Genomic DNA, 23,944 nt, shown 5'->3' on the forward strand with positions numbered 1-23,944 from the left:
CCATGGGAAGCCCGAGGGAAATACTTTGCCCGACTGAAGATATCATATAGAAGTAATGTGGTCCCGCCATCACACATGAGATCAGATCAGTGTACTGGGATATTCCTTCCTTTCGCATTGTGAATCGGTTTTCGCGACTCTACCGTATTCCTCAACTCCGATTTCTTTCGAGATTCACTGTGATCGAGTTCAGGGACAGGAGGACTCACGAATGAAGAGCTTTGAAACGTCGAACGGAGGCGCGTCCATCTCATTAGAAGACACTGAACATCTCTAAGCGATTGCGGGCTCCATCCTGGATCTAGGCTTTATTGAAGTAAAGCTTTAGCTGCGGCTGAGAGCTTCGTTTTACGGCTCTTCAGTTCATTCCGTCGGTCCTACCATCGTTATCGCTGGCGCCTGCGTGGAGCCTGACTCGCCCTCCGAATCTTGATCGCGACCTCTTTTCTCGAAAATTGGAATTATTTGAGCGATCCCGGGGCCGCGGCTCTCGGCTGACCGAGCGCCTCCGACTACAATCTGCTCGAGCTTATCGCGAATCAGAGCACGAAATTCGGAAGAGGAAGTCGGAGGTTTACATTGACTCCTCGCCGGTTTCGGACTCCAGGATCGTCGGCCGACTCAAATCTGCTTCACTACCGATAGATTTCATTAATCGATTCGATGTTTCAAAGCGTCATAACTACCACTAGAATTTCTACGATTCCGTGTTAAATTCTGCCTATGTACAAAGGAGCCCTCTGCTGGAGACCTCCCATTTCAAGAGCAGCATCTTGCAGGGGACCATGATGAATCGATTCCAAAACACCAAGAATTACTCAGTTTCATATTTATGGATGTACTTCAAGAAACAGAGAAAAAAGTATCAAGGTGAAATTATTTGTTCAAATAAAATTTTGCTGTAGAGGTTCTTGTGGTTACTGTTCTTAATGTAACCTTGCAGTGCTTGTTGATGTTCTTGATCTTATTCAGTTGTTGATCTGATAGCTGTCGTTGCTGTCGTGGATATATGAGGGGTATAGAACCCGTCGGAGTTGCTGTAATTGCAGTCGTACGAAATACATTCATGGTTGACATCATCATCATCATAATTATCTTCTTTCATTCAGCGACTTCCAATCGGAACGACTCCTCGATGCTGGACATGATTCATTCATTGTTGTCGGACGCCCCCGCAAGATTTCTTCAGCAGACGTTGTCGCTCTTGTTGAATTCGTCTACGCGACATCATGCGGTTGTCGTTATATTATAACAGTCGTGGTTGCTATTGACGTTGTGGTAATCATTTTGTTGGTGGTAAATTTCTTTTATGCTTGCTTTGTATCCGCCGATCGAATGTTGTGAGGAATATTGACTTGTTGCGTTTACTTCTTCTCGGGGTAGGGTCCGGCGAGGAGGGTCTTGGCGAAGTCTGCGGGTTCATTTCAAGAATTATTCTTCATTAGTCATTCAAGGAGAAGATATATCGGGGCTTTAACCGGATAGCTCCCGAGATAGCTGCTCTCCATAGTCAATAATTATTCTCCCGATCCGGAAGACCTCCTCGGTACTCACGCTGGTATTTGATGAATCCTTCTTCGTCCTGGGGTCCGGCGCAGGAGGCCATGACCTCATCGACTTCTTTGTCGGTCATGACTTCACCGAGAGACAGGAGCACGTGTTGCAACTCAGCGGCCATCAAGGTTCCGTTGTCGAGTTTGTCATAGACCTTCAGTCCCTCAATGAAGTCGTTCAGCGTTCCCATGTCCTTCTCCTTCTTGAGCTGGGAGTAGATGGGGAGGACCTCCTCAATGGTCAGCTTCTTCTCACCGCGGTTCTTGGTCTGTCCAGCTTTCTCAACCATGGCCTCGGTGATGCGAAGGTCGAGGGACCTCATGAGGGAGCCGAGGTCGGCGGCGTCCATCTTGCCCTCAGCGAAGGTGTCGTAGATCTCGAAGTGCAATTTGCACACTGGAAAAGAAGCGCGGCTTTACAAATCGAGAAAACATCCGGAGACTTGCGGTGCGGTACGCGCTTCCGACCTCTTTCGTTTACGACGTCCCCGTCGCGAGAACACTAGGGGTCCGCCACCGTAATGGCCGGCCCGTTGGCCAAAGAGCGGCCGGGCCGGCAACCTACAACCGACCCAGAGCCCACTCGTCTCTGGGTTCGGCCAGTTAGTTGGCAGAATGCCCGGCATTCTTTTGCAGCCATCCAAAAAAGGGACCAGCTTCCTATCGCGGTAGTGTGGGCGATTCACACAACCGAGCAGACAATGCTGACTCGCTTCAATGGAGACTCGATACGTTTCCGACCTCGCTCGGCCGCGAGAATAATCGAGTCTTTCATATGCGATTCATAACCAGAGAACGACCCGGAAGTGAATTTGAAGAGCCTCATTGGGAGAGTAGCGGATCGCGGTGCGAAGGAGTTTCCCCGAAATGGGAACGGCCGATCGACTCATTTTCCAAAATCAATAACCCCCACTCTTTGGGACAAGGGAATCCTTTGGACGATCTGTGTTCAGGAAGAAACCTCTCGTGCAAGGCCTCGAATGTTGATTGGAAGGATACGAGCTTTCTCAAAGAATAGAAATCGAAATGATACTCACTGTCGACCTCAGCGGGCTTAAGATCGGCCTGCAAGAGAGAAGAATTTAAGTTCTTCGAACTCCGGAGAATGGACTTAATTCACAGACAGGCAGACGGTCTCAAGGAAACTCTGCCAGTAGGGCTCTTTCCGTTTCCGTTGGGAGTCCGGAGAATCACAGTGGCCCACATTTCCGGCTGAACTCAGGGCAGAATTCTCATGAGCAATTTCATCCCGGAAGCGAGGGACCTCTCATTGAGATATGCAAGGGCATGAGCTGGCTCTCTGGGCTCGCTGCGTTCCTCAGCAAGGCAAGCTCGCCTAAATTTCCGCTCGCCGGGATTCCTCATGGAGAATTCGTAGAGGCGTCGAAGTTTCGGAGCACTGCTATAAGCTGGTAGACACAGCGGGAATTCCACAGAGCACTTGATTGTAATCCTAGGAGAAGGTGACCCATCCATTGGGTCGAGATCGTGCTGAGGTATCCGCCACTTCTCATTCCACGAGACAAGTTCGATCCGAAGCTTTGGATTAGGTGATTGATGGACATTTGTGAATTCGGTTTCCGACTCACCATTGCTGTGATTAGATGGTGTTGACGATGAAGTCGCTAAACAGACTGGTCTCGAGGGCACAAAAGACGCGGCCGAACTGAAGCCGAATTTCGTCTAGAGCCACTTTTAGGGCGAATGCTCATTCTCGCCCGGGTTATCCTTTCCTCTGGAAAATATCCGACTTCCAACCCTCGCCAACAGGTTCGAGCCTAGCGGTCTCTGACAGACTATTTTTAGAGCTTGCAGCCGCTTTCTCCACTGGGGAAGCACTCTAGCTAGCGGGAGAAGTACGCACCGTTCATCCGACCATGCGAGTTAAGGTCTCGACTCTCGATGCTCTGGGAAAGGCAGGCCCACGGCAAACAGGTCCACGTTTGCCTCCCGATGGAACAATAGTCGCGCATCCGGCGTCCTGGATATGGTGGAGTTTTCGGCGGAGATGCGAGTTTGGACTCAAGAAAAAAAATATCCCTCTCCCAACATCTTGATACCCGGTGCCGATCCCTGCGATTTCGGGAAAATTCCTCTGATCAATATTCCTAGTTGTTTTAGATGACGACCCCTCGACCTTGGTACGGGACGTAATGTTCGTGGGTCCTCTTGAAAACTCGAGAAAAGCCTCGGAAAGCTAGTCCGTCCGACAATAAACATACACGTGACTTTCACGCCTGCTCGATCTCCGAGAACCCAGATGATAGTTATGTCAGATGCCGGTCGTGGTTCCGAGTACGATTTGCTTGACTTCTTCCGACATGTGTGTAATTTGACTCAGTCAGGATGACGAGGCTGCCCATGTCGGGCCTATTATTTTCCGCCAATCATCCTCTCATTCAATCATTATTGTCATGGCTCAGTGCAGCATCGGAATCAAGGGTTCCGAAACCCTGAAATACATATATGTGTATCTGTCCAGAGATCTTTATCCGCTTCTGGCAATGTGACTAATTTCTCCCGACGGGAACCCGGAAGTAGTCGATGTGTAGTGGTCTCACGCGGACTCTCGCCGGAATCATTGCTTCCCCCTCCAGATGCGTGAAGTCGACGAGTTTCTGATGCGGAAGCGATTCAGTGGCGTCGAGGTCAGATTTGTTTTGAGCGGCTTTGCGGGAAAGCGAATGTGTTGAACTCCGGAGAATTCCAGGTGGCGCGTTGCTATCGGAGACGCCCGCTCGCCGGTCTTGCTTCGTTTCGAAGCGAGTTCGTTGCGGGAGCAGCATTCGAACGGACTCCCTACCTGACCCAGGGCCACCGGCTGATAGACTGAGTGTGGCCATACAACAGCGACGACGACGACAACAACAACTACGACGCGAACGAAGCGGAGGAAGGCTTTTTGGGTTGTGCCAGGGGCAGCTCACCCGGCCGCGGTCGGCCTGTGTAGCCGGCACGCAGGCAGGCACGCAGACAAACAACACATGATTCTGCCTCTCGTCAGCGGCTAGCCGTCCATAGAGGCATCCGATTCACAGGAGAGACCTTCGAGAGATCGCTTTTGAAATCGCTCAAGTGCCAGCGTGCAATTCCAGGACCCTCCCCATATTGAGCGCTCTTCCTTCGAGACTCTATTGTCGGATGGCCGAGTGATCTCTCGGTGATCAAATGGGTGATGAAGGTCCTTCCGTTCTGAATGATTGCTGACCAATTTCGGTGTATCTGATCACATTCGCCGTATACTCGAAACTCCTTCCGTGCGTCGGACTAAGGGACACCTCTGCCTGACCGAACAGAATCAATCCCGCGTGGCGTGCTCATTCACAATCCACAATCCGAATGTTCCCAGCATGCGTCACAGCATTTCTATACCCCTGGACTGTATCGTGATCGCTTCAGCCCCGTGTTTTCGGGAGGGCTCTGGTCGGGAGCTTTGAGTGATCCGAGCGAAAGTCGACCCGCTCCTGAACTCCTTGCCTGACTTGCCATGGAGTGGTATGATGACGTTCAAAATTCACCGGCTCGCTAAATCTACGTTTTTCCTTCGTCTCGTCCTGAATCTGTTTCGGTCTAAGTAAGAGGAGTCGGGGATCGGTGGGGATGGAAATTGATCAAGACAAATGCTACTCCGAGGGGTCGAGATGTTGAATCTTTCATTTCTCGTTATCAAGGCATGCGTCCCGAAGCGCAACTCACATCCAAGACGACTTCAAGGCTTGCAGAAAACGGACAATCGAACAATCGAAGAGTCGAAAGCTCGAAAAACATCGAAGCAACAAATCGTATAACCGCATTAATCTCCTTCGGCTTATCTTCATTGCTCCGTCGACTCTGGCGATCAGGAGCTTCTTCGCGAAGCTCTCAAAGCAGAATCATCTTATAGTAGTCCGTTACATGCTTGAGATAATCCAGATCGGGCTGAGTCAGCTGGCCGCTCTGAGTATCTGCGAGAACGGAGTCGAGGCGTTTGATCTATGGATTGATCGATTATTAAGGCTTCCGAGAGTTTTTCCGCATAGAGACTCCGAAGGGCACCCGGGTTGCGATGCGGTGAATGCCCTGATGCCTATCGAAGCTCCACGGGAACTTACCGAGGAGACCACAAACTGCCAGCTCTTCGATAAACTGCGAGAACTTCTCAGGCTTGATGCTGTACGTAGAATTCCTGAAGTCTACTGTGAAAGTCACGTTCAGACTTCCCATTCCGTGGAGCAGTACATGTATGTTATCGAGAATCTGGAAACGATTCGGGGCGTAGCCTTGGCTCGGGGGTCATTTCCCAAGATACGGAACGCATCTGTAGACGCTGCGGACGATGCTTTCGGTGGAGCCGTCGACGAATGAACAAACCATTCGTACAAGGTTGATCCGTACCTTGTCGGCCTTGGTGTTCGGTGGCACCTCCGTGAATCCGTTATCAGCCACGGCTGCGTAGGATATCGTCAAGCCCCAGCAGATGATATGTATCATGGTCTCGAGTGCTGAAAAGAAAATTTGCGAACCTGGAGCGATAAGGTGCTCAGAGTGGTAGGCAAGTTCCTCAGCGCAAAAATTTCAGTCGTAAATTTGTATGGACCCAAGTCGGGCTTCTTCGATAGCCACCTCAGCCCTACCGTATGCCGGAGTGTTGTGTTTCTGAGCCCAATGGATTACAAGTCGACTCCCGCAGCGAGAGAACACCTGAGTGGCGAATGCTCGCGCCCTTACGCTCTCGACTGGATTCAACTCTCGGAATGTTTTACACACGTGGAATCTCTGCCGATAGTAAGTTCGATTCCAATCGATTGGTCGCAGCTTCTTCGTCTTCGCTGAGTCCGCTGATCCGGAGAAGAGACACAGAACGAATAGAGCAATCGGAGTTCTCATTTCCAGGAGAATGATCGAAAATTCGGGAGAACTCGTGTGTCGGGCAACACTCCCCGAAACTCAGCCCTGGGTCTGATAGCTCTCATCGACGAGGACCGAACAATCTGAAAGCTATCATGCCAGACGAGGAAACTCTATGGTCACTGAGGAGGTCACATCTGAGATGAGTATCACCGCGCTCGATCAATTCTGTGGATGGACTACGACAGGTCTCAGCTGATCAATCTTTCATCCGAGCTCCTGCTTATTCGATTTCCGGGATACTCTCATAATTTTGATCGTCTCCCGTTCATGAGCAGGCCTCGGACCGCATCTGGGGCAACATTCATTGGTCCAGCGTGATTGGAAGCGCGATGCTCTCACGTATGTGAAAATAAGGATCTCCTTAATTTCTCGATTTGGGGTTCGACGTCCCACATGACCCATGTTGACGGTATTTATTGAGATTGGCGTCGCTCGATTTCGTTGCTTTCCTCCACCGTTGAACGAGGCATAATTTATTGGTAGGTACTCGCTTAGACACTAGATAGCCGACTACGAGGGCCGTGCCGGCCGGGATGCCGTTTCAACAGGATTCGAACCGTGATCTGTTTAGCACCTAGAAAATGGGATGATCCGCTCGTATGAGGTGCTGATAGAAGGGAAGGCGACATTGTGAAAGGACAATTCCAAGTGCCTTTGAAAACCACTACGCTTGTCAGACGGGAGTACCGTCCGGGACAGGGTTCTCGCCGGCATCCGTTTTCCGACGATTGTTTTGGCCTGGCAGAGTCCCGACATGTGACCCTTGAAGTATTGCAATTATTTCTTCATGCTACTTGAGAGTGAGACTGCGAACAGCTCCTCAATTCTCAATGAAATTCTACATCCTTTCAAAGCGAAAGAACTAATCCTGTAACCCTTGGCCAGATGATCAGCAAGAAGTCCGATCCGGGATCGTGCGTCGTGCGATGACGCTACCAGAGTATTCAAATTGCAAGAAACAGCCTCATTCATGACGATTAGCGAGCGACAGAAAGTCTCGCCGAACCCACGGATTCCTCACTGCTTCCGCTAGATGGCACGGAGAGCTATGTACTCTCTCAGGAGATGGGGATCCAGAGCGAACGAGTGGTTCTGACAGGGCGCAGGGTAACCGGAGCGGGCGTGGAGCCTGAGGCCTGACGTGATTTGGAGCGTGAAACCGAATGGATGCATCCTGAGAGCCAATCGAGCTCTCATGGAAAAAGCGGGAAACCAGTCCACAGAGACATAGGTACACCTACACCCTATGCCAGCATCTGCAGCTCGGAGCAAATCGCGGAGCAGTGGGTACTGGGAGAAAGCACCGGGGAACTCGAGTAAATCTACAGATTTCCGATAGATGATAGCGTATACTGGACACTGGATGATCCAAGTCCTGCAGAGGCTTTCGGAATGAGTCTCTTCGTGAAACTCAGGTAGTTCAGCGAAAGTCACCGATTTTGACAGAGCGCAAAGCGCGCCTCGGAGCGCCGGCAACGATGATCTTTGCTGTTTGAGCGCCTTTCGGCATCGGGCGCGTGGCGGATGTGAATCTCCGAGTACGGTTCTGAATGGCAGGAAATTCAAGTATCTGTGCAGAAGGAAGAGCTTGATCGCTCTCCGAAGAGTCGGGACGATGAATTGCATTGGAAGGATCGAATACTCAAAGTGAAGTGGTCGATTCCGACGGAGCGTGATCAATGCCGGCCGCGAACAACAGCGCACCGCACGAGGAATGCTGGAATCTGACGAAAATATACAATGATGATGCTGATCACAATGATCGTCGTCGTCGTCGGTGCTGCTGTTTGTTGTTGGCTGTATGCATTGTGTCGATGATGTGTCTAATCCTGTAGACAAACTCTGTCGAGTGTCAACGAACGCAGAGGAGGCCGCACAGTAAACCGGTGCACAGTTCCGTAAATTCGGAGAAATGACGACGCTTTTCCTCGAGCCGAACTGAAGCGACGGAGCACTTTCCTGGGCAGACGCAACAGGCATCTGCCTCGAAACGGCAGATTCACGGAAGTCTCAGGGAACTCACGGTGTGCCTTTCGAGATTTCCATGGATTCAAGAAGACTCGCTCATTGACAGAGGGAGATAACGACCGGCTTGAAAAAATTGTGACTCGCTCTCGTTCGGCGTTGAGTATTCCTGACAATTCTCTGCGATGCCTAACATATATCAGGACGTGGGTCAGATCAAAATCACGCCGAGAACGGCAGCTCAAGTAATCGATCTGAATCAGCCGCCACGTCCAGAGGAAATATCGGCAAATCTCCACCGGCATCAGCAGAGCCTCCTGTCACAGCGCAGCATAAGCACGCCCCCGACTTCACTGTCAGCGCCGGAGCTCCCTCTAGGAAGGCGCCAAGCTGCGCCGGGGAGGTCTCGGAGCTATAACTCTGAGCTGAGCGAGATCTACAGACCTCCTCCGAACTATCCTGGGAATCGTAGAATGGGTGCTCCTCTATACGAGAACCTCTATCAGTCGGCGGTTCCACAGACCGCGGCGCCACCGCCCCCTCAAGGGGCGTCATCACAATCGGGGTCCAGCGTCTACGATTATCGTCGTCAATCTCCACGTTCTTCGTTGTCTTCAGATTCCTCACCTCACGAATCTATGTTGGAACCCCCACCCGCGTATTCCACCCATCTGAAACCCCCTCAACCCCTACCGGGCCAACCACCTATATACGACGAACCTCGCCGACCTGAAAAAAGCACCGCCCCCGCCTCCCCGTACAAACCTCCGCCAATCCAACGGAGAATCGAAGAGCTGGAAAAGGAATTGCGGAATCCCAGTGCGGCTCCATTGCTGATGTCTCTCTCCGGCTTGAACCTGCGAGGAGTTACCGGGGGCATTTCGCCTCCCGGAGAGGCACCTCCTGCCCCGGCTCCTCCCACTCCATTCATTCCACCTTCTAATCCTAAGCAAACCCAATCGCAATCACAGACCAATCTCAGTCAAGTGCAGTCCGAAACGTTGGGTCACCCACTTCCCCTCCCACCTCCGCCTCCGTATCCCGGAGCTTCGAGAAATTCGAAAGCCATGGCTACCGCGGCATCGGTTCAAGCGAAACTCGAGCGCATGACGAAGGAGATCGAGGAGGAAATGGAGAGGCAGCCTGCGGAAGGAGAATACTTCGGTGAGTAGATCAAGTTCCTTCTCCTGCTCCGCTTGTGGATCCTCAAAGGTCCGAGACGCAGACTTGCGATCACCTCAGACTATTCGTCGAAAAATTAAGATTGCATCCTGACCGCTAGCGACAGGTGACAAATTCGTCCGACGCGCGTTGACCGATCAGCTCTCGTTGACGTCTGATGAGCACTATTCTGGGCCGATTCTCGCCGCTTCCCGATGTTCTGCGGGAACCTAGCGGAACGAGGTTGACTGACAGGATACAGTTAGTCATGAAGCTTATTCGCGCTGAGAGGATTTTTCTGCCATTAACTACGAAAGCTCTCTGAGAAAGCGGGTTTCTCGAATCAGTGTCTCCTCAGTCACGAGTGTATATTTAGAAGCATATTCTGTGACCACCCAGGCTTGCTTGAAGTCAGCGCCCTGTGTGAGCTTCAAACCGCGATTTATTAAGGGCGCAGAGCGGTGATCTCCCAGGAAGTCCGTGTGGAAGGTCCCGTCGGTGCAGTGATCATGTCGTGAGGTTGGGGCTGGATCCGATATCCACCCCGCTAGGTGGACCATGGAATACCCAGCGAAATTCGTGGAGCAGCTTCTCAGCGGAATTTTCACACCCAGTGAGGCTTACTCTCAGTGAAGACATCGAGTTAATTTTGGAGCGTAGAACGCCCGGATGGAGTTATCCTCGAACCGATAACGAGATATCATACTGGAACAAAATAGCGGGATCAGTGACTGGATTCCGATGATGCGTGAGAAATTCTCTTTAATTCGAGGGAATTTCATGATTCCTCGGAAATTATTCTGAGGACCCCGATCTTCTCGACCTCCTATGCGCAGCTGTGCTTTCATTCGAGCATTCATTTTCATGCTCCGCTCAGAATGATGTCGAGGAGATAATTGTCTTCCCCGAACTGTCAGCTTCTTCTGCTTGTGGTTTACGAACCCTAGAGATTCAGGAAACAGTGACGGCGCGGCGTTGCCGAAGATCTTGAGCAACTTTGATTGTTTCTCGCGTAGATAATCAGGGTGAAATAATTCGACACGGCAAAACCGCTATCCCGAGCTACTGGTCGTCCTCGGAGCAAACTTCCTCTTCTGGGATGGATCTTGCGACCGAGAGTGAACATTATCCGGGACGATTCGCACGTGTATTACGCTTGCGTCGAGTCCTCTGGCTACGGCTCCGCGTCTTGCTTGACGACAATGGTGGCGACAATGAGGATTCAGCTGAAACAGGAGGCGTCCGGTGCTCTGTGCATTTGGCTGATAAAACTTTTTGCGTAGCAGTTGTTGTTGTAGTGGAAGGATCGAGGCCTGGAGGTCATACTAAACGTCTTTTCCGGTTCAATCCGGTCCACCCGAATCCAGCACATAATCAAGCCTTTGAGACTGCATGTGTGCGCAGCCACAATCTCAACGAGTGAGCACTTTCGTGACATCTCGAGCGCCTCTAGAGATACACTGCGACGTAGAAATGTCTCCCGAGCTCATTACGCGTTCCAAGATGCTCCGCGTCGTGGTCGTCATCATCATTTCCCACAACCGTCACTGTAGCTACTGTTTGGAACGCGGCGAGGGTGCCGTGCGAGTTTTCTATAGTTCGAATTCACCAGGGAAGAGTGCTTTATCGCTCGGCGGCTTTTCGCAAAGGGACAAACCTGTTGTTGGACATACTCCGTCAAGTGGTCCACTTTAAGCTCCAAATGAGGCCCCCAGCCGTACAGTCGCGGGCTGCGCGCGGAAGACGATGACGACAAGCGCGCGAGCGGGCAGATTCGCTCTGACTGAAGTGTTGGGATGACAGCTGAGGGGAAGATATGCTTCCGAGAGCTTCCGAGGGACAGGGAAATTAAAAACGAGAAATGCTTTACAGGTGCTTGCCATTCGTGTGGAGAACGAGTCGCTGGTGCGGGTCAAGCCTGTCAGGCGATGGGTCAAGTGAGTTCATGGGGAGCTGCGGAAAAGCCCCCTGATCATGGATTGAAAAATCGGGGGCGGGTTGATCATTCCGAAAATTCCCGGGTATAATTCCCTAACTTTCTGTTTTGATGTGCAGGTGTTCCATACTCAGTGCTTCGTGTGCGTTTCGTGCGGTCGAGCACTTCGGGGGAAAGCTTTCTACAACGTCCATGGCAAGGTCGGTTATGAAGTCTACGTCGGAGTTTCGGTGCAGAGAAAGTTTCAGTAATCATCCAGTCTCCATCAGGAGGCTTTGTTTTTCTGATTCCCCGCTCGTAATATCGTCTGAAATTTCCTTTGGCTCCTCCAGGTTTACTGCGAAGAAGACTACCTGTATAGCGGGTTCCAACAGACCGCAGAGAAGTGCGCGGTTTGCGGTCATCTCATCATGGAAATGGTAATTTCAGCGATCGTAACATCGGAACAGTGTCGGCAAGGCGCAGTTCTGTTTCGTCTTTCTCGGCCGCGCATTTCTCCAAGATCCGCAATGTCTATAGGCTTGAATGCCGAATATGACGAGCGATCGGTTTGTGAATTATTGTGTCTATACGCTACTTGACGCTGGTGACGAACAATGTGTTCCAGATCCTCCAAGCGATGGGAAAGTCGTACCACCCGGGCTGCTTCCGATGCTGTGTGTGCAACGAATGTCTCGACGGAGTTCCGTTTACGATAGACATGGATAACAAGATATACTGCGTCGCTGATTTCCATAAGTAAGGACAGCTCTATATCCGCGCCTTCCTCCGTGCCTCCCTCGCTAGTCGGTGCAGGTCGCGATCGCGGGGACGGAATCCGAGCTGTCATTATGAGCAACCCTGACCTGTTTCCTCGCCTATCGTTCCCATCGACTCCGTCTCACTGGAATATTGCTGCTCCCTAATAGTTTTATGATAAGTCGGCTGTTCTTGACATGAGACGACAGCGCTCAGCATGATTTGCTCATTCCAGGACCTATGCACCAAAATGCGCAGCCTGCAATAAAGCCATAACGCCGGTGGAAGGCACCGACGAAACGGTGCGCGTCGTTTCCATGGACAATGATTACCACATAGACTGCTACATCTGCGAGGTGAGACCCCCATACCGGTACGCGGGATCCTCTGCCGGGAGAGAGAGATCATTCTAGACCAGACGATTCTCCTCGAGACGACGGAGCCCTATTCCGCGGAGCTGATGTGAATTCAAAATTCTAGGATTGCAAGCAGCAGCTCACCGACGAGCCCGACAAACGGTGTTATCCGTTGGAAGGCCATCTGCTCTGTCACGATTGTCATGTCCGACGGCTGGAAGTCCGGAGTAACAGCAGTCGAAGCAGTTCGGTAGCTAATTCACATTCGCCCGCGATCCAGGTATTTTCCTTTTTTCGAGCATGAACTCAACTCATTAGGCTAGCTTCCGTTGGCCTGAATTCATCCCATCATGGGTCGAGTCCCTGGAGACTTTACACCGAATGACTGTATCGGAATTTCATGTCTCAAGCTCGATAAAGATCAATTCGACGCGTCGTATTTTCAGGGTGCACATTCGCAAGTCGTGTGGAATAACCAAAATGCGTAGAGAAGCATTGTAGGCAGGCTTTGGACGTGTACACGCTGACCGACCCGTCATCGAACTTCATAGAGCCAAAGTTCCAACTATTTAACTTAGGATCTCGCACATTCGTGTCGACAGACCTCTTCGACGATTGACATGGGTTTCCTGGAGTTTCCCGACAGACTCCACAAGCTATAATTTGTATCGGAGGCGCACAATACAATGGTCGTTGACGATCTACAAGTTTTTCGCCTACAAGCCAAAACGGTGCTCATAGATAGTCCAGATCTTCGATTTCGAGGCTCGAATACGTACGACAAGAACTCCAGCTCAAATTCTCCGTGTATCATTGAAGCGCGATAACACATATCAGCGGCCCCCGGTCGCCATCATGTGCGCGTCGTACCAAGATACCTACCTTCCTCGGGTCCAGACTTCTTATGGAGATGCTTACGGCGGCGGTTCTACGTTCGACCATGTGATACTTAGTTATGGGGGATTACTCAAAGAGAGGATCCGACTCTCGTCGGGAAGAGAGGTGAACGATTTGTGAGAAGGACGCTCCCGCGAAGGACACGAATTTTGACTCCATTTTGTGGCTAGTAGAAGAGACGACCTATACAATCGATCAGATCGGATCATCATACCAAATAAAATAATATTTTAATACAGAAAATGATGCCCTCGATGGGATTGAGTGCTCTCACCGGGAAAAGCTCCGACATCATGCCATCTCTAAACTCCCATAGGAATTGTACCCAGCCGCATCGCCCGAAGAATTCGCTATCATCGAGCATAAGCATCATTTCACGGTGGTTTCCGCCTCAGCCGAGGGAATGGGCGACCCTCGTGATCTCCGAGTTTTAGTTGAGAATGCTCGACTCGGGAATACTCCGAAATCCCAAACTTCTCCTGTCTCCGCTCTCCAGAACTCAGTTTGTGTGGTGGGCAAGAGCAGGTCCACTAACTCAGTCGAACGGCTGTCAGGCTTTAGCTTGGGCGGCAGATTATGGAAGGCCGTCAGGAATCTGATGAGGCGCGTATGTCTCTCGAGCTGCTCGGGAAAAATTTCCGCGATACGATTAGAGCATAGGCGAACGGGAGAAGTCCTCGCATTTCCTGCAGCGACGCAAGACCGTTGAATCGGAGGCACGGAGCCATTCGTCCCGAGTCTGTGAGGCCTCCGACTCCGGGAGATATGTATCTATTCAGAATCTTGGAAATTGGATGACGCTGGTCACGATGGTCACTTCCTCTTTGCTACATCCAATAGGTCTCGTACTCGGAGCTCCACAGGACCGGACGGTCTGGTCCTTGCACATACTGTGTATTATTCCCTCTTCAATACGTTCCCCATTGGCTTTCCTGCTCCAGAGCCTGCTCCGATCGGTGCCCTGATTGGAGATGATATCGATCGGTTTCTCAAGCAACGAAAGCACCGACGTGAATCTATCCCCTCCCACATTGCCATCTCGAATCCCGCTTCCGATGATTCCAACACATCGTCGATTGATTTTCCCGGGAACGGGCCCACCGCGCAAACGGACTACACTAGGCTGCTTGTCCATACGATTCCCTACGATCGAGAGAATAAATTCGCGTAGCAGCCAAGTTCGATCGGGCACCAGACCGCTCCCGGATCCTGAACAGGATTCTGCTGCTGCTGCCACCAGTTTATCAGCTCATCCAGTCTGATCTCGCTGCGTCTCTTGGACGGTGGTAGCGGCGGCTCCTCCTGCTCTGTCGGAGGCGAAAGCTTCGGCCAGAGGTTAATCCCATATTAAAAATTTAATAAAGCCCCGAGGGCGGAAGATATTTTTTATTGTTCCGATGCTGGCCGAGAAAAGAAGAAAAAGGTCGGTGTGGGGGGCCGGGAGGAGAAAGGCCGCTCACACAGAACCGAGCGCCCAGGGGAATGTGTGTCCATTGTTTTTACTGGCTTACAATGCTCGAGCGACAAGAAGTATGAGAGTTCACCTCGATTGCAGAGCATCTACGCTCTCTCAATCGTTTCGCCAAGCATCCGTCGGGTGTTCGATCGTAGGTGGTCGGGAATAAAACGAAAAACGACTTTCGCGTTTCTCAGGACACGTCGCGGAAGATTGAAATAGAGAATCTCCCGGATTCGGTATTGCGCGGGACATCACGTGTTTATCGATCGATCACGGAAGCGAGGAAAGGTAGGATACTAGGGTTGGAGATGTGCATGGTCCGACCATAGCCGGAATGATGCGGGGCATGCCTAAGCAAGCATTAGAAAATCGATTCTGACGCGCTGGTGCTCAACACCGAGTGGACGGAAGCTCGTTCCTGCCGAGCCAAGAACGAGGTCTAGCTTTGAGAATCGCATCGAACAGACTGGTGGGGAAGCTGTTCCCAGGCAAACCCCGACATCGTGTTCATCCCGGAAGCGTCTGACGCCGGGAGTAGAGCGAATTGGATGATCCCCAACATTGTCTTGAGGCTAGTTCGTTCAGTGATTTCATTCACGCAGATACACGGATCGAAGTCGGGCTGAGCCAGCGAGATCGAGAAGAAGAATAGCCGGGAAATTCCAGGCGGAAACCATGGCAGTTCGGCAAATCCCGCGAGTGGCCATTGACGAGGTCTTCAGGTGAGTCGCGCGGGAAACCTCGAACCTGACCGAAGCGATGCATCCCCGTAAATCGAATGAGCCAGTCGCGTTCTCCTCGTCCTCCTGTGCATCCGGCTCTGTGATCGCTCGCGGAATATACACATACATACGTAATGTGTCAGGCGAAGCTCGAAGGCTCCTGATTAAATCGCCGTTCCCCCGCTGATTACTGGAATCGATTTCTCACAGCTCAAAGGGAGAGCCCCGGTTACGGGGGAACAGACGTTGACGAGAATTCGATGACGGGAGACCAGCCTCGATAATCATTATTTCCCGTCACCTGAATTTTCTTTGTAGAGGTCGCGCATGGCAAGGTCGCCGACTTTTTTGGGGCTCTCCATATAGGAGCGTTCGGTCGAGCGCTGCTATGTTGGGCTGCCTGCCGTTCCTCCGGTTTCCGGCTGGAGAGAAATGAAAAATAGAAAAAAGAAGGCAGAGGAAAGAGCGGCAGGAGAGGAGATAATTAGAAACGACAATTTTTAGATGCGATAAAAATTCGCCGCCGCCGAGAGCCGAAAGAAGTGCTTTCCTTGCGCCTTGCGGACGCATATCTTTCAAACAAGCACGGTCTGCTCGCTCGAGTTTGTTGAGTCGTGTCTGCTCTTTCGGATTTCCAATCTCATTTCGGAAGGCAAGAACCTGAGCCTTGAAAGGTGAACGTCGCGGGGAGCTTCGCCGTACATCATTGAGACTTTTTCATCACTTTATTCGCTCGGCCCGGAGATGAGAAAAAATCACAAACAGATTATTTCCCGGCACGAGTCCGTCCGATCCTCATTTTTCGTTCCCCGATTCCGAAAACACTTATGAGCGGTTGACTGTGGGACATTCTCGGGAAGAACTCTTCCGATGCCGGAGACGACATCGATGCTCATTCCAGAGCCGATATCATGGCCTGATCCTTCTTTCCGGATTGATAATCTCCTACGAGGCACCAGCTCTCAAAAACATGAGCCAATGACCGCAAGAGCACGGACGAAGTCCTCCTCTGCGAGTGTCCCTCCCGTGCACGCGCGCGAACTGTGTCCGCGAGAGGTAAGCTGTGCTGTTGCTCATGGAGCTTCTTTTTTGTCCCTCGCTGCTCACCCGGTATTTAAATGCGGAACGCATTTTTTAAACATCAATTAGTGCCCACCATTTGTTGATACGATGACTGTGTTCCTCTTAGCGAGCGAGCGAGTATGTCCCTCTCCGAGTATACATATGTGTTCACCGCCAATACAGACTAGTCTCCCGTACGCTGTCTCTGTGCCGTTTCCATGTGGTGCCTCAAGGGCTAACTCGATTATTCGATCCAGTTCCCTGCGAGGGAGTCTGGCTCGACACAACTTTTTGTCGCAACGGCTTTCAGAGGTGGTTATTTTTTTCATTAGTATCTCTTGCTCGTTTCAAGCTGTTTTTGTGTATTGTATATGCAAATAGCAATCGGCCGTCGGATTCGCGCTCACCCCTCCCCGTGTCCTCCTTGTCCTGAACCGCTTGCGCCGCCGTCGCTGCCGCTTCTTCATCGCTCGTCGCTGAGTCGTTTCCCGAGTCGTACTGACAGAGAGAATCCGACCGAGTGACGAGGTGTGTGTGACAACTCCAGGAAATGTCATCCACGCCGCCTTTTCGGCGGTCCGGTTCCACCGTTTCTTAACGCCTCGCTAAACGTTCATTGTTCTCGAAATCGTCGGATAAAAAACGTAATTCGCGACTGCTGCGCTCTCTGCTCTTAGTGAAAAATTCCCCGGGAACTTTGATACGCAACAGTTTCTGCCCTCGGTGCGCGACAAGCGGAGAGCATTTGCAAAACGTGGTGGCTCGAAAATTCGTCGGGGATAATTTCCTCCCATGAGGCTGGATAAATCTGGTTCTGCAATACAGCGGGAGTGATGCCAATCACTGGGTCATAGCGGACCCGATGCGTATTATCCCGACGTGGAGTGAAAATGTCGGTTGACCTTTTCGGGGGAAAAAGAGAGCGTACGCGTTTAATGAAAGGGAAAAAATAGGGGAGCTCTCCTGATGAGCGGCATCTCCGCGCACCTGCGACGTGGCAACAACCAAGCGAGTTTTGCAAAGTGATTGCGATGGGGATGCGTGCAGCGAGAGACTCGGGGGTATTTGGTACGCTGGGCACAAGAGAGGGTAGCGAAGAAAACAGAAGGAGCAGCCAGGGGTAAGCCTGGGCGGCGAGAGTAAAAGCGCCTAATTCGAATCTTCTTTGCTAAAAACATTCACTAGCCGCTCGCTGTAACATTCTAATGAACAAGCACTGTGTGCTGATGAAGGCTTCAGCTCGAGAGAGGAGCGAGCATCCCGACAAGGAAAAAACGCTAAAATTAGCGGCCGAGCACATTATGGTCTGGTTGGGGGTTTGGCAAATTGCATTCCTTACGCAACTTGCTACGTTTGTTCCATCGAACATTGATTATCAGTATGCAAGAGCAGGAGAAGGCGACTGCATCGCCGATCCTATTTTTCCGGCATGCTCCTCTCGACGAACCAAAGAATAGATTCCATACATATTCTGGATTATTCTCTGAATAGGATTTGGGATGAAGTCCAGATGGTGTGGGAGATCAGGGAGAAGTGACGGAGAAAGTCGCCGATCGGGAACTTGGTTCGGCGTCGTTGCCGCGCTCATTCTCTCAGATTTGAGAGACTGACTTCGTTAAAAAAAAGTGAAGTACGCCCAAGACATTTTTCTTTTTGCGTTTGAGCTTTGCTCCCCCTCTGTCCCCCGTTCCCTCAAACTTCTCGCTGGGTTCGGCATGCGAGCTTCCGCGTCCGAAGGAGACTCTGAGTGCGACTGTGTGTGTGTTATCGGTCGAGGCCGGCGTTTAAAAAATATTTCAAATAATCTCCGCTGTGTCTTTGGGAATAATAAATGTCGCCCCCATGGAATCCCGATGGGGCTCTGATCGCCCGTGTTCGTTGCTTCGCTCGCTCGCTCGCTGGCGAATACAATACTCGTCATCGACGGGGACGCTTCGGCTTCAAGTCTCCCACCCCCGACCACCACCGCCGCCGTCGTCGTCAGAACCTTAGCTGATGTAATTTCTCGGCCCGCAGAGTTTAGGAGCTAGCGGCATTCGTTTTCGGAGATATCTCGGAGCTTCGGAATTCCTTACTTAGACGGATTCCTATCCTCTTGGCCAGAATTCCGGATCGGATCTCGCTTTGCCTTACCGGCGGTTCCATCGCGAGAACAATGCCGCTCCGGAACACCGAGGAGCGTGAAAACGGGTCCGGGATCCCTCAAGCGGCCCGGCGGCCGGCCGTTACGCGACCGGGCACCGGAGTATCTTCGAGCAGAATTCGGTCCTGATCGACCCCCAAACGTAGGAGCCGAGAACTCGTGAGCCTCCGCTTGAGACTACGTCGACGGGATCGAAACTTCTCGGTATCTCACGTGAGTATCCTTCCGACCACTCGGCCAAGCGTCGCTCTTGGATTTCTCTCTACCTCTTCCCCCAATAAATTATCAGATTTAATTAAATTATCAGATCACATCGGGAAGAGTATCGATCACAAGCTGATTGATTTATTGACTCCGCTTTGGGGCGGAAACACTCGAACTTTGGCCATTCTGGTAGGGACCGAGGGGGTGATTCCAGTCATCGAATCGAGAACAGCGGATGATCTTCCAAATAATTCATGGAGAAGGAAGTCTTCCAGGAGATATCCGGGTGTGAAACGTTCCCTTTCCGAAGCGTTCCAGCGAGCCCACCATTTTCCCACCGCTGCGAGCTAAAGACTTCACGGAGAGCCGAATCAAACGAATGAGAAAACCATGAAGAAGATGTAAAGGACAAGCGTCGACTGTGTCCGACGTTCGCCTATATGGAAAGCTTGTGGGAGACAGGTTCAGAATGCCGCAGCCGCCGAGGCTGCTCTAATGCTGTCTGCCTGCGTGGCCGCCTGCCCGCCTGAGAGACACTGTGGGAACTCACTCACATGATTCGCCGCTACCAGTGGCAACTCTCAGGCCCGAGATCCTTTTCGTTTCAACCAATGCACCGACTGTGCACCCTGGAGACCACCGATAGCAGGGTGGAAGCCTCCGAAAGAGTATTCGATTTTCGTTGTGTTTTCCTTTCTCGCGTCTTGGCCGAACGGAGAACAAAGGACGGTCGAGATCTCGACGAAAAAGTTATCTGGGAGATTGGCAACGTGTATTATTTGGCTGATCCTCGAGGCGTAATAAATTCCGCTGTCATTAAAAATGAGCAGACGGAGAGTTTCCCGTGGAGCGTGCATAGACACCGACTCCACGTTCTGACAGCGGACAGCTGTTCAGAAGGCGAGCCGATGCCGGAGCTGGATGCGAAGAAGAGGAAGAAGAAAAAGTTGTAATTTCAATTCGTTTCTGGTTCCATCCTTCAAACGGCATCACGCTCACCACGTCCTGAAGTTGGCCAAGCACAACCATTCTGGACTTGAGAACGAACGATAGGGTTCGCTGTGAACTGCGAAGATAATTCCTCAGCGCTGTAATTATTCGCGTAGCTCTTGCATCTTCTTCCCTCTGTGTGATCTTCTGTGGTAGCTGTGATCTTAGCGGTCGTCGTGTTAGGAGCGCCTTTGGGGTTCGCGGAGCGTGAGGTGACGCTGTTCTACAAACGCCTCGGTGAGTCTCGTTGACGCTTGGATCGAGATCCGAATGGTCATCAAAGATGGTTCCATCTAAGTTCACATTCCCCTTGCCGGTATCGCACCGCTAGGACCGCCAAAAAGTCTCTTACTCTTATTCGCATCTAGCCCTCGATCGTGTGTACCGCAAAGGGGCTTGGGGTTACGGTCCACCGATAAATGTACAGTAACGTATCTTATTATTAGCGGTCGGAGGGTCTCCGCTGATTCTTCACCTGCCATGAGGGTGGATTGGGAACTTCTGAATCTCTGACTGAATACTTCATGGCAGTAACTTCACGAGGAGCTCCGGGTTTGTATTGAACGTGAAGCTCACTGCTCTTAGCTCTGCCTGAGGTTCGGGCGAGTTTTCCCACGTGCTGCGTCGTTCGGTGGAACAGCTCGCAACGATGAACTCGTGAAAATCTGCGCAATATAGAACTGAATAAGTATTCTTCCGACCACTATCAATACGGCGTGCACCGGATACAATCAGCAGGCATCCATCTTATACGATCCAGTGAGTTGCAGCTCTACCTAGACCGTGAGCGTCCGTCGTCGATTAGCAGGGCGAGCATTGGTGCTATTTTTGAATGCTCTATGAATTCGGCTAATTACTCCGCTCCATAAGGAAGGGTAAGCGCTCCGTAACTTCAGCATTCCGACTTGCCCGCTCGAATCCAGGGAATCGTAAAAATGGATTTCTCCCAAATCAGCGAATTTGATAATGCCACCAGGGTCCGAAACTCTCGACTCGCGATCCGAACTTCTCCGGTACGGGTTCGGCAGGGGAACTCAAGGGTCAGTTCCTTTGTCAGATGTTGACGCATTACACCCAACGGACGGAGCGGGCGGTTTGAGCCATCGGTCATCGGGGTCCGAAATGAAGATGCGCCATCAAGGATATCCAGGCGAATCTAGATGGTGATGTACCTTGTGGCGGCAACCGTGGTCTTGGTCAGGTGAGCAAATCGCTGCCGCCAGATGCAAGAACAGCAAACTGATAACTGTGCGTGGCGGCCACGAGCCGTTGCTCTCCGGATTCTCTCTCAAAAATTCCACATTTCTCCAATCAACATTGTTTATTTCGTGCTCGTGGCTCGGTGGGTCGGCAGCATATTCCAGCTTGATGCTGAGTTCGTGATTTTTCCGAAAATCTAGATAAAGTGGTTCCTTTCTAAATCAGCTGTGCGATTGGAGGTCTCTCTCGTGGCCGTTGACTAGGGTGAGGTAAAGTCGAAAAGTGATGCGATTGCTTCAGCCGCAGACAGTGGTGTCAGCCATGGAGTTTTTGCAGTAGTTCTTCCCAGTTCGGAGTCGGACATTCGTTGTGGATGCTCTTTCGGATACCGACAGGAATGGTGGCTCCTGAAGTTCATGATTAAGAAATCTCTGGGCATTATCGAGAGTGCGAAATCGCGTAAGTACTGTAATTATTCACACGGAGATGTTCGGGGTGATCCCGTCGACTTCAATAAATCCCTTCTCCCGGCAGGCTAATCCCAATGGTTTCCATCAAGGGGACGAGATTTATTTATTTTGAGAATTGAATAACTGCGGAAAGGGTAGTTGCCAATTCTAAAACCGATTCCGCGCCATCCGATCCTAAGAACGCACTCCGTGAGGGGAGCGAATCGGCAACACTTGCCGCTCGCGGCAGCCGAGCAAGGAATTCTGTCGGACTCCCAATCTCACGGACCTGGATGGACCTGGTCGGAAGTTCAGAGATCCTCCGGTCTTGATACCGGCTCTCGCTCCGAGCTCAGATCTATAACGGGGGAGCGGGGGCAACCGAATAGACGCTGAAGCGACGTCACACCTCATTTTGAGTAAAGCACCGGTTGACCATTTGCTTCCTCGGGATGACAAACCAAATTCACATGGCGATGGGGCGGGCAATGCGAAGTTCTTCCTCAATAGGCGCATCGCGGTAGCCATTCACTCCGGGAGCAATGATGGAAACGATGGAAATATACCGATGCGCGCCGAATACTCGTTGTGAACATTTGAGAAGCAGTCCCGTTCGATGTGCAAGCTTTGCCCGTCGCCAAGATAATCTTCAGGGCGAGCCGAATAATCGGAATTATCATGGAATCGCCGGGCCTCAAATCAGTGCTCAGATATCTTTCAAGTCATCACCCATCAATTTCTTCCTTCGTCTGCCCGCCTTGCTTCCCTCCGTCCGTCGCGTCATATGTATGTATATCCAGAAATAGCGTCAAAACGAGTTTTCGGCGAGTCAGTGAAACGAACCGCTCGCATGATTCGATAAGCAGCGGCACTTCGAAGTTTTTATTCCAACTCTGCGAGTCAAATCAGTTCAATGACAAAACGCCGTCTCCGGCATCGACGTACGAAGATCGCTCTCTCGCTCTTCATCACCGCCGCACCCTGCGCTGCTCTGACGATCTGTTGTGTCTTCCTTTCAACTCCGAGAGTTTCCGACCGCTATGGATAATCTGCGATGACGTGATATTGTTTATTGTCTCCACGATTGGAATAAATTCGGGAGATCTCCCGAGAGTAATTGTACAAGGGAGTATAAGATGCATAACTGATATGCTTCATATCACTTAATGACTATAACTCATATCGAGTTATTCGAGAGGTTCACGGTTACGAGCAAAGCGGACGCAAAGAATCTCGCGAACCGCTCGATCCCTCCGCATTGGCCTCCCTCGCTTCGTTGGCGGAGAGCATTGAGATCTTTCGTCGAATGAAGTTATCCAATTATTATCGGAACCCAGGCGGAATCCCGTATCCTAATGAAGTAGATTATCTGTCTATATTCTTCCTGTCGTTTTTTGTTTTCAATACCAATGACTCGCCGTGTTGGAGGATGTTGAGAAATGAGTTATGACATCCGATTCGCGCTAAAGCTGTAACAGCGAACGAGCTGGCAGACGGGCAGGCACAAGCATCCCCGCACTCCGTACAGATCATCATCTCAGCAGAGAGCATTCAGGTTTCTGGCGCGACCACTGCGCCGTGTTCTCTCCCCTCGCGGATGAGCGTCAGTGTGGAAGGTGTTGACGGATCCAGGAAGTAATTCTTTTTCCGGAGAAAAAATCCCGCCATGTATCACAGCGCTAAGCAGCTGAATCACAGCACTGCGAGCGACTGCGAATCGTCAACTGTGGGAACTTGCTCCTGGGTGGGAGTCCATCGTCGGAAGCTTGCCTACTTGCTTGGTTAGTTTAATCTGAGACCTGTATTTCCTGTTCGAGATCGGGTGCACTCTTTCATCACCTTTTTTTTTCTTTTCTTGCTCATTGAGATCAGAGACCTGTCTTGCGTTCGTTCCAAGAACCTGTCTTGGGGCGCGTATCAAACCATCCAATCCTTCTCTCGGCTCCTCCCGTCCTGAGAGCGCGTCCACACCGAGTTCGGAATAAATCTCAGAATCCCCCCTTTCATGGCGCAAACTGCTGCCAGAAAGGAAGTTGATGATTTGCTGAAGAGTTTATCACTTCTCGGGTCGATCACGTTTCCCCTTCGGAAAACTGAAGAAGGACTGTGGGGCCTTGGAAGTCCTCCTGTAAACTACTGGTCCGACTTCGGCGGCGAACAAGTTTCTTTGTTTTTTTGTCCAGGCGGCGATACGCTAGACGGAGGACCCGCTGTTTGGT

The 23,944-nt window shown here is 51.3% G+C and overlaps 2 protein-coding genes across 2 annotated transcripts; one reads left to right on the forward strand and one right to left on the reverse strand.

Annotated features, from left to right (window-relative positions):
* Positions 1–814: 814 nt before the first annotated feature.
* Mlc1 (Myosin light chain alkali) lies at positions 815–3,236 on the reverse strand. The gene is made up of 4 exons (XM_003746710.2): positions 3,143–3,236; positions 2,591–2,618; positions 1,555–1,950; positions 815–1,411 (listed from the first exon to the last, which is right to left on the reverse strand). Exons 1-4 carry the CDS (start codon positions 3,143–3,145, stop codon positions 1,365–1,367), a joined length of 474 nt encoding a protein of 157 aa, XP_003746758.1. The 5' UTR covers positions 3,146–3,236; the 3' UTR covers positions 815–1,364.
* Positions 3,237–8,241: 5,005 nt separating this feature from the next.
* Positions 8,242–13,169, forward strand: jub (LIM domain-containing protein jub). Its single transcript, XM_003746711.2, has 8 exons — positions 8,242–9,572; positions 11,442–11,506; positions 11,625–11,705; positions 11,838–11,924; positions 12,113–12,243; positions 12,479–12,599; positions 12,724–12,879; positions 13,046–13,169. Exons 1-8 carry the CDS (start codon positions 8,594–8,596, stop codon positions 13,085–13,087), a joined length of 1,662 nt encoding a protein of 553 aa, XP_003746759.2. The 5' UTR covers positions 8,242–8,593; the 3' UTR covers positions 13,088–13,169.
* The last annotated feature ends 10,775 nt before the right edge of the window (positions 13,170–23,944 follow it).

The sequence above is a fragment of the Galendromus occidentalis genome, unplaced genomic scaffold, assembly GCF_000255335.2.
Source record: "Galendromus occidentalis unplaced genomic scaffold, Mocc_1.1 scf7180000077501, whole genome shotgun sequence".
Taxonomy (NCBI): Eukaryota; Metazoa; Arthropoda; class Arachnida; order Mesostigmata; family Phytoseiidae; genus Galendromus; species Galendromus occidentalis.

Coding starts and splice junctions, on each gene's coding strand:
- Mlc1 (XM_003746710.2), bottom strand. Junction 1,951..2,590: donor TAAGCCCGCTGAGGTCGACA/GTGAGTATCATT, acceptor CTTCTTTTCCAG/TGTGCAAATTGCACTTCGAG. Junction 1,412..1,554: donor AGGATTCATCAAATACCAGC/GTGAGTACCGAG, acceptor ATGAACCCGCAG/ACTTCGCCAAGACCCTCCTC.
- jub (XM_003746711.2), top strand. CDS start 8,594: ATGCCTAACATATATCAGGACGTGGGTCAGATCAAAATCACGCCGAGA. Junction 11,706..11,837: donor TCTACAACGTCCATGGCAAG/GTCGGTTATGAA, acceptor TGGCTCCTCCAG/GTTTACTGCGAAGAAGACTA. Junction 12,244..12,478: donor TGCGTCGCTGATTTCCATAA/GTAAGGACAGCT, acceptor TGCTCATTCCAG/GACCTATGCACCAAAATGCG.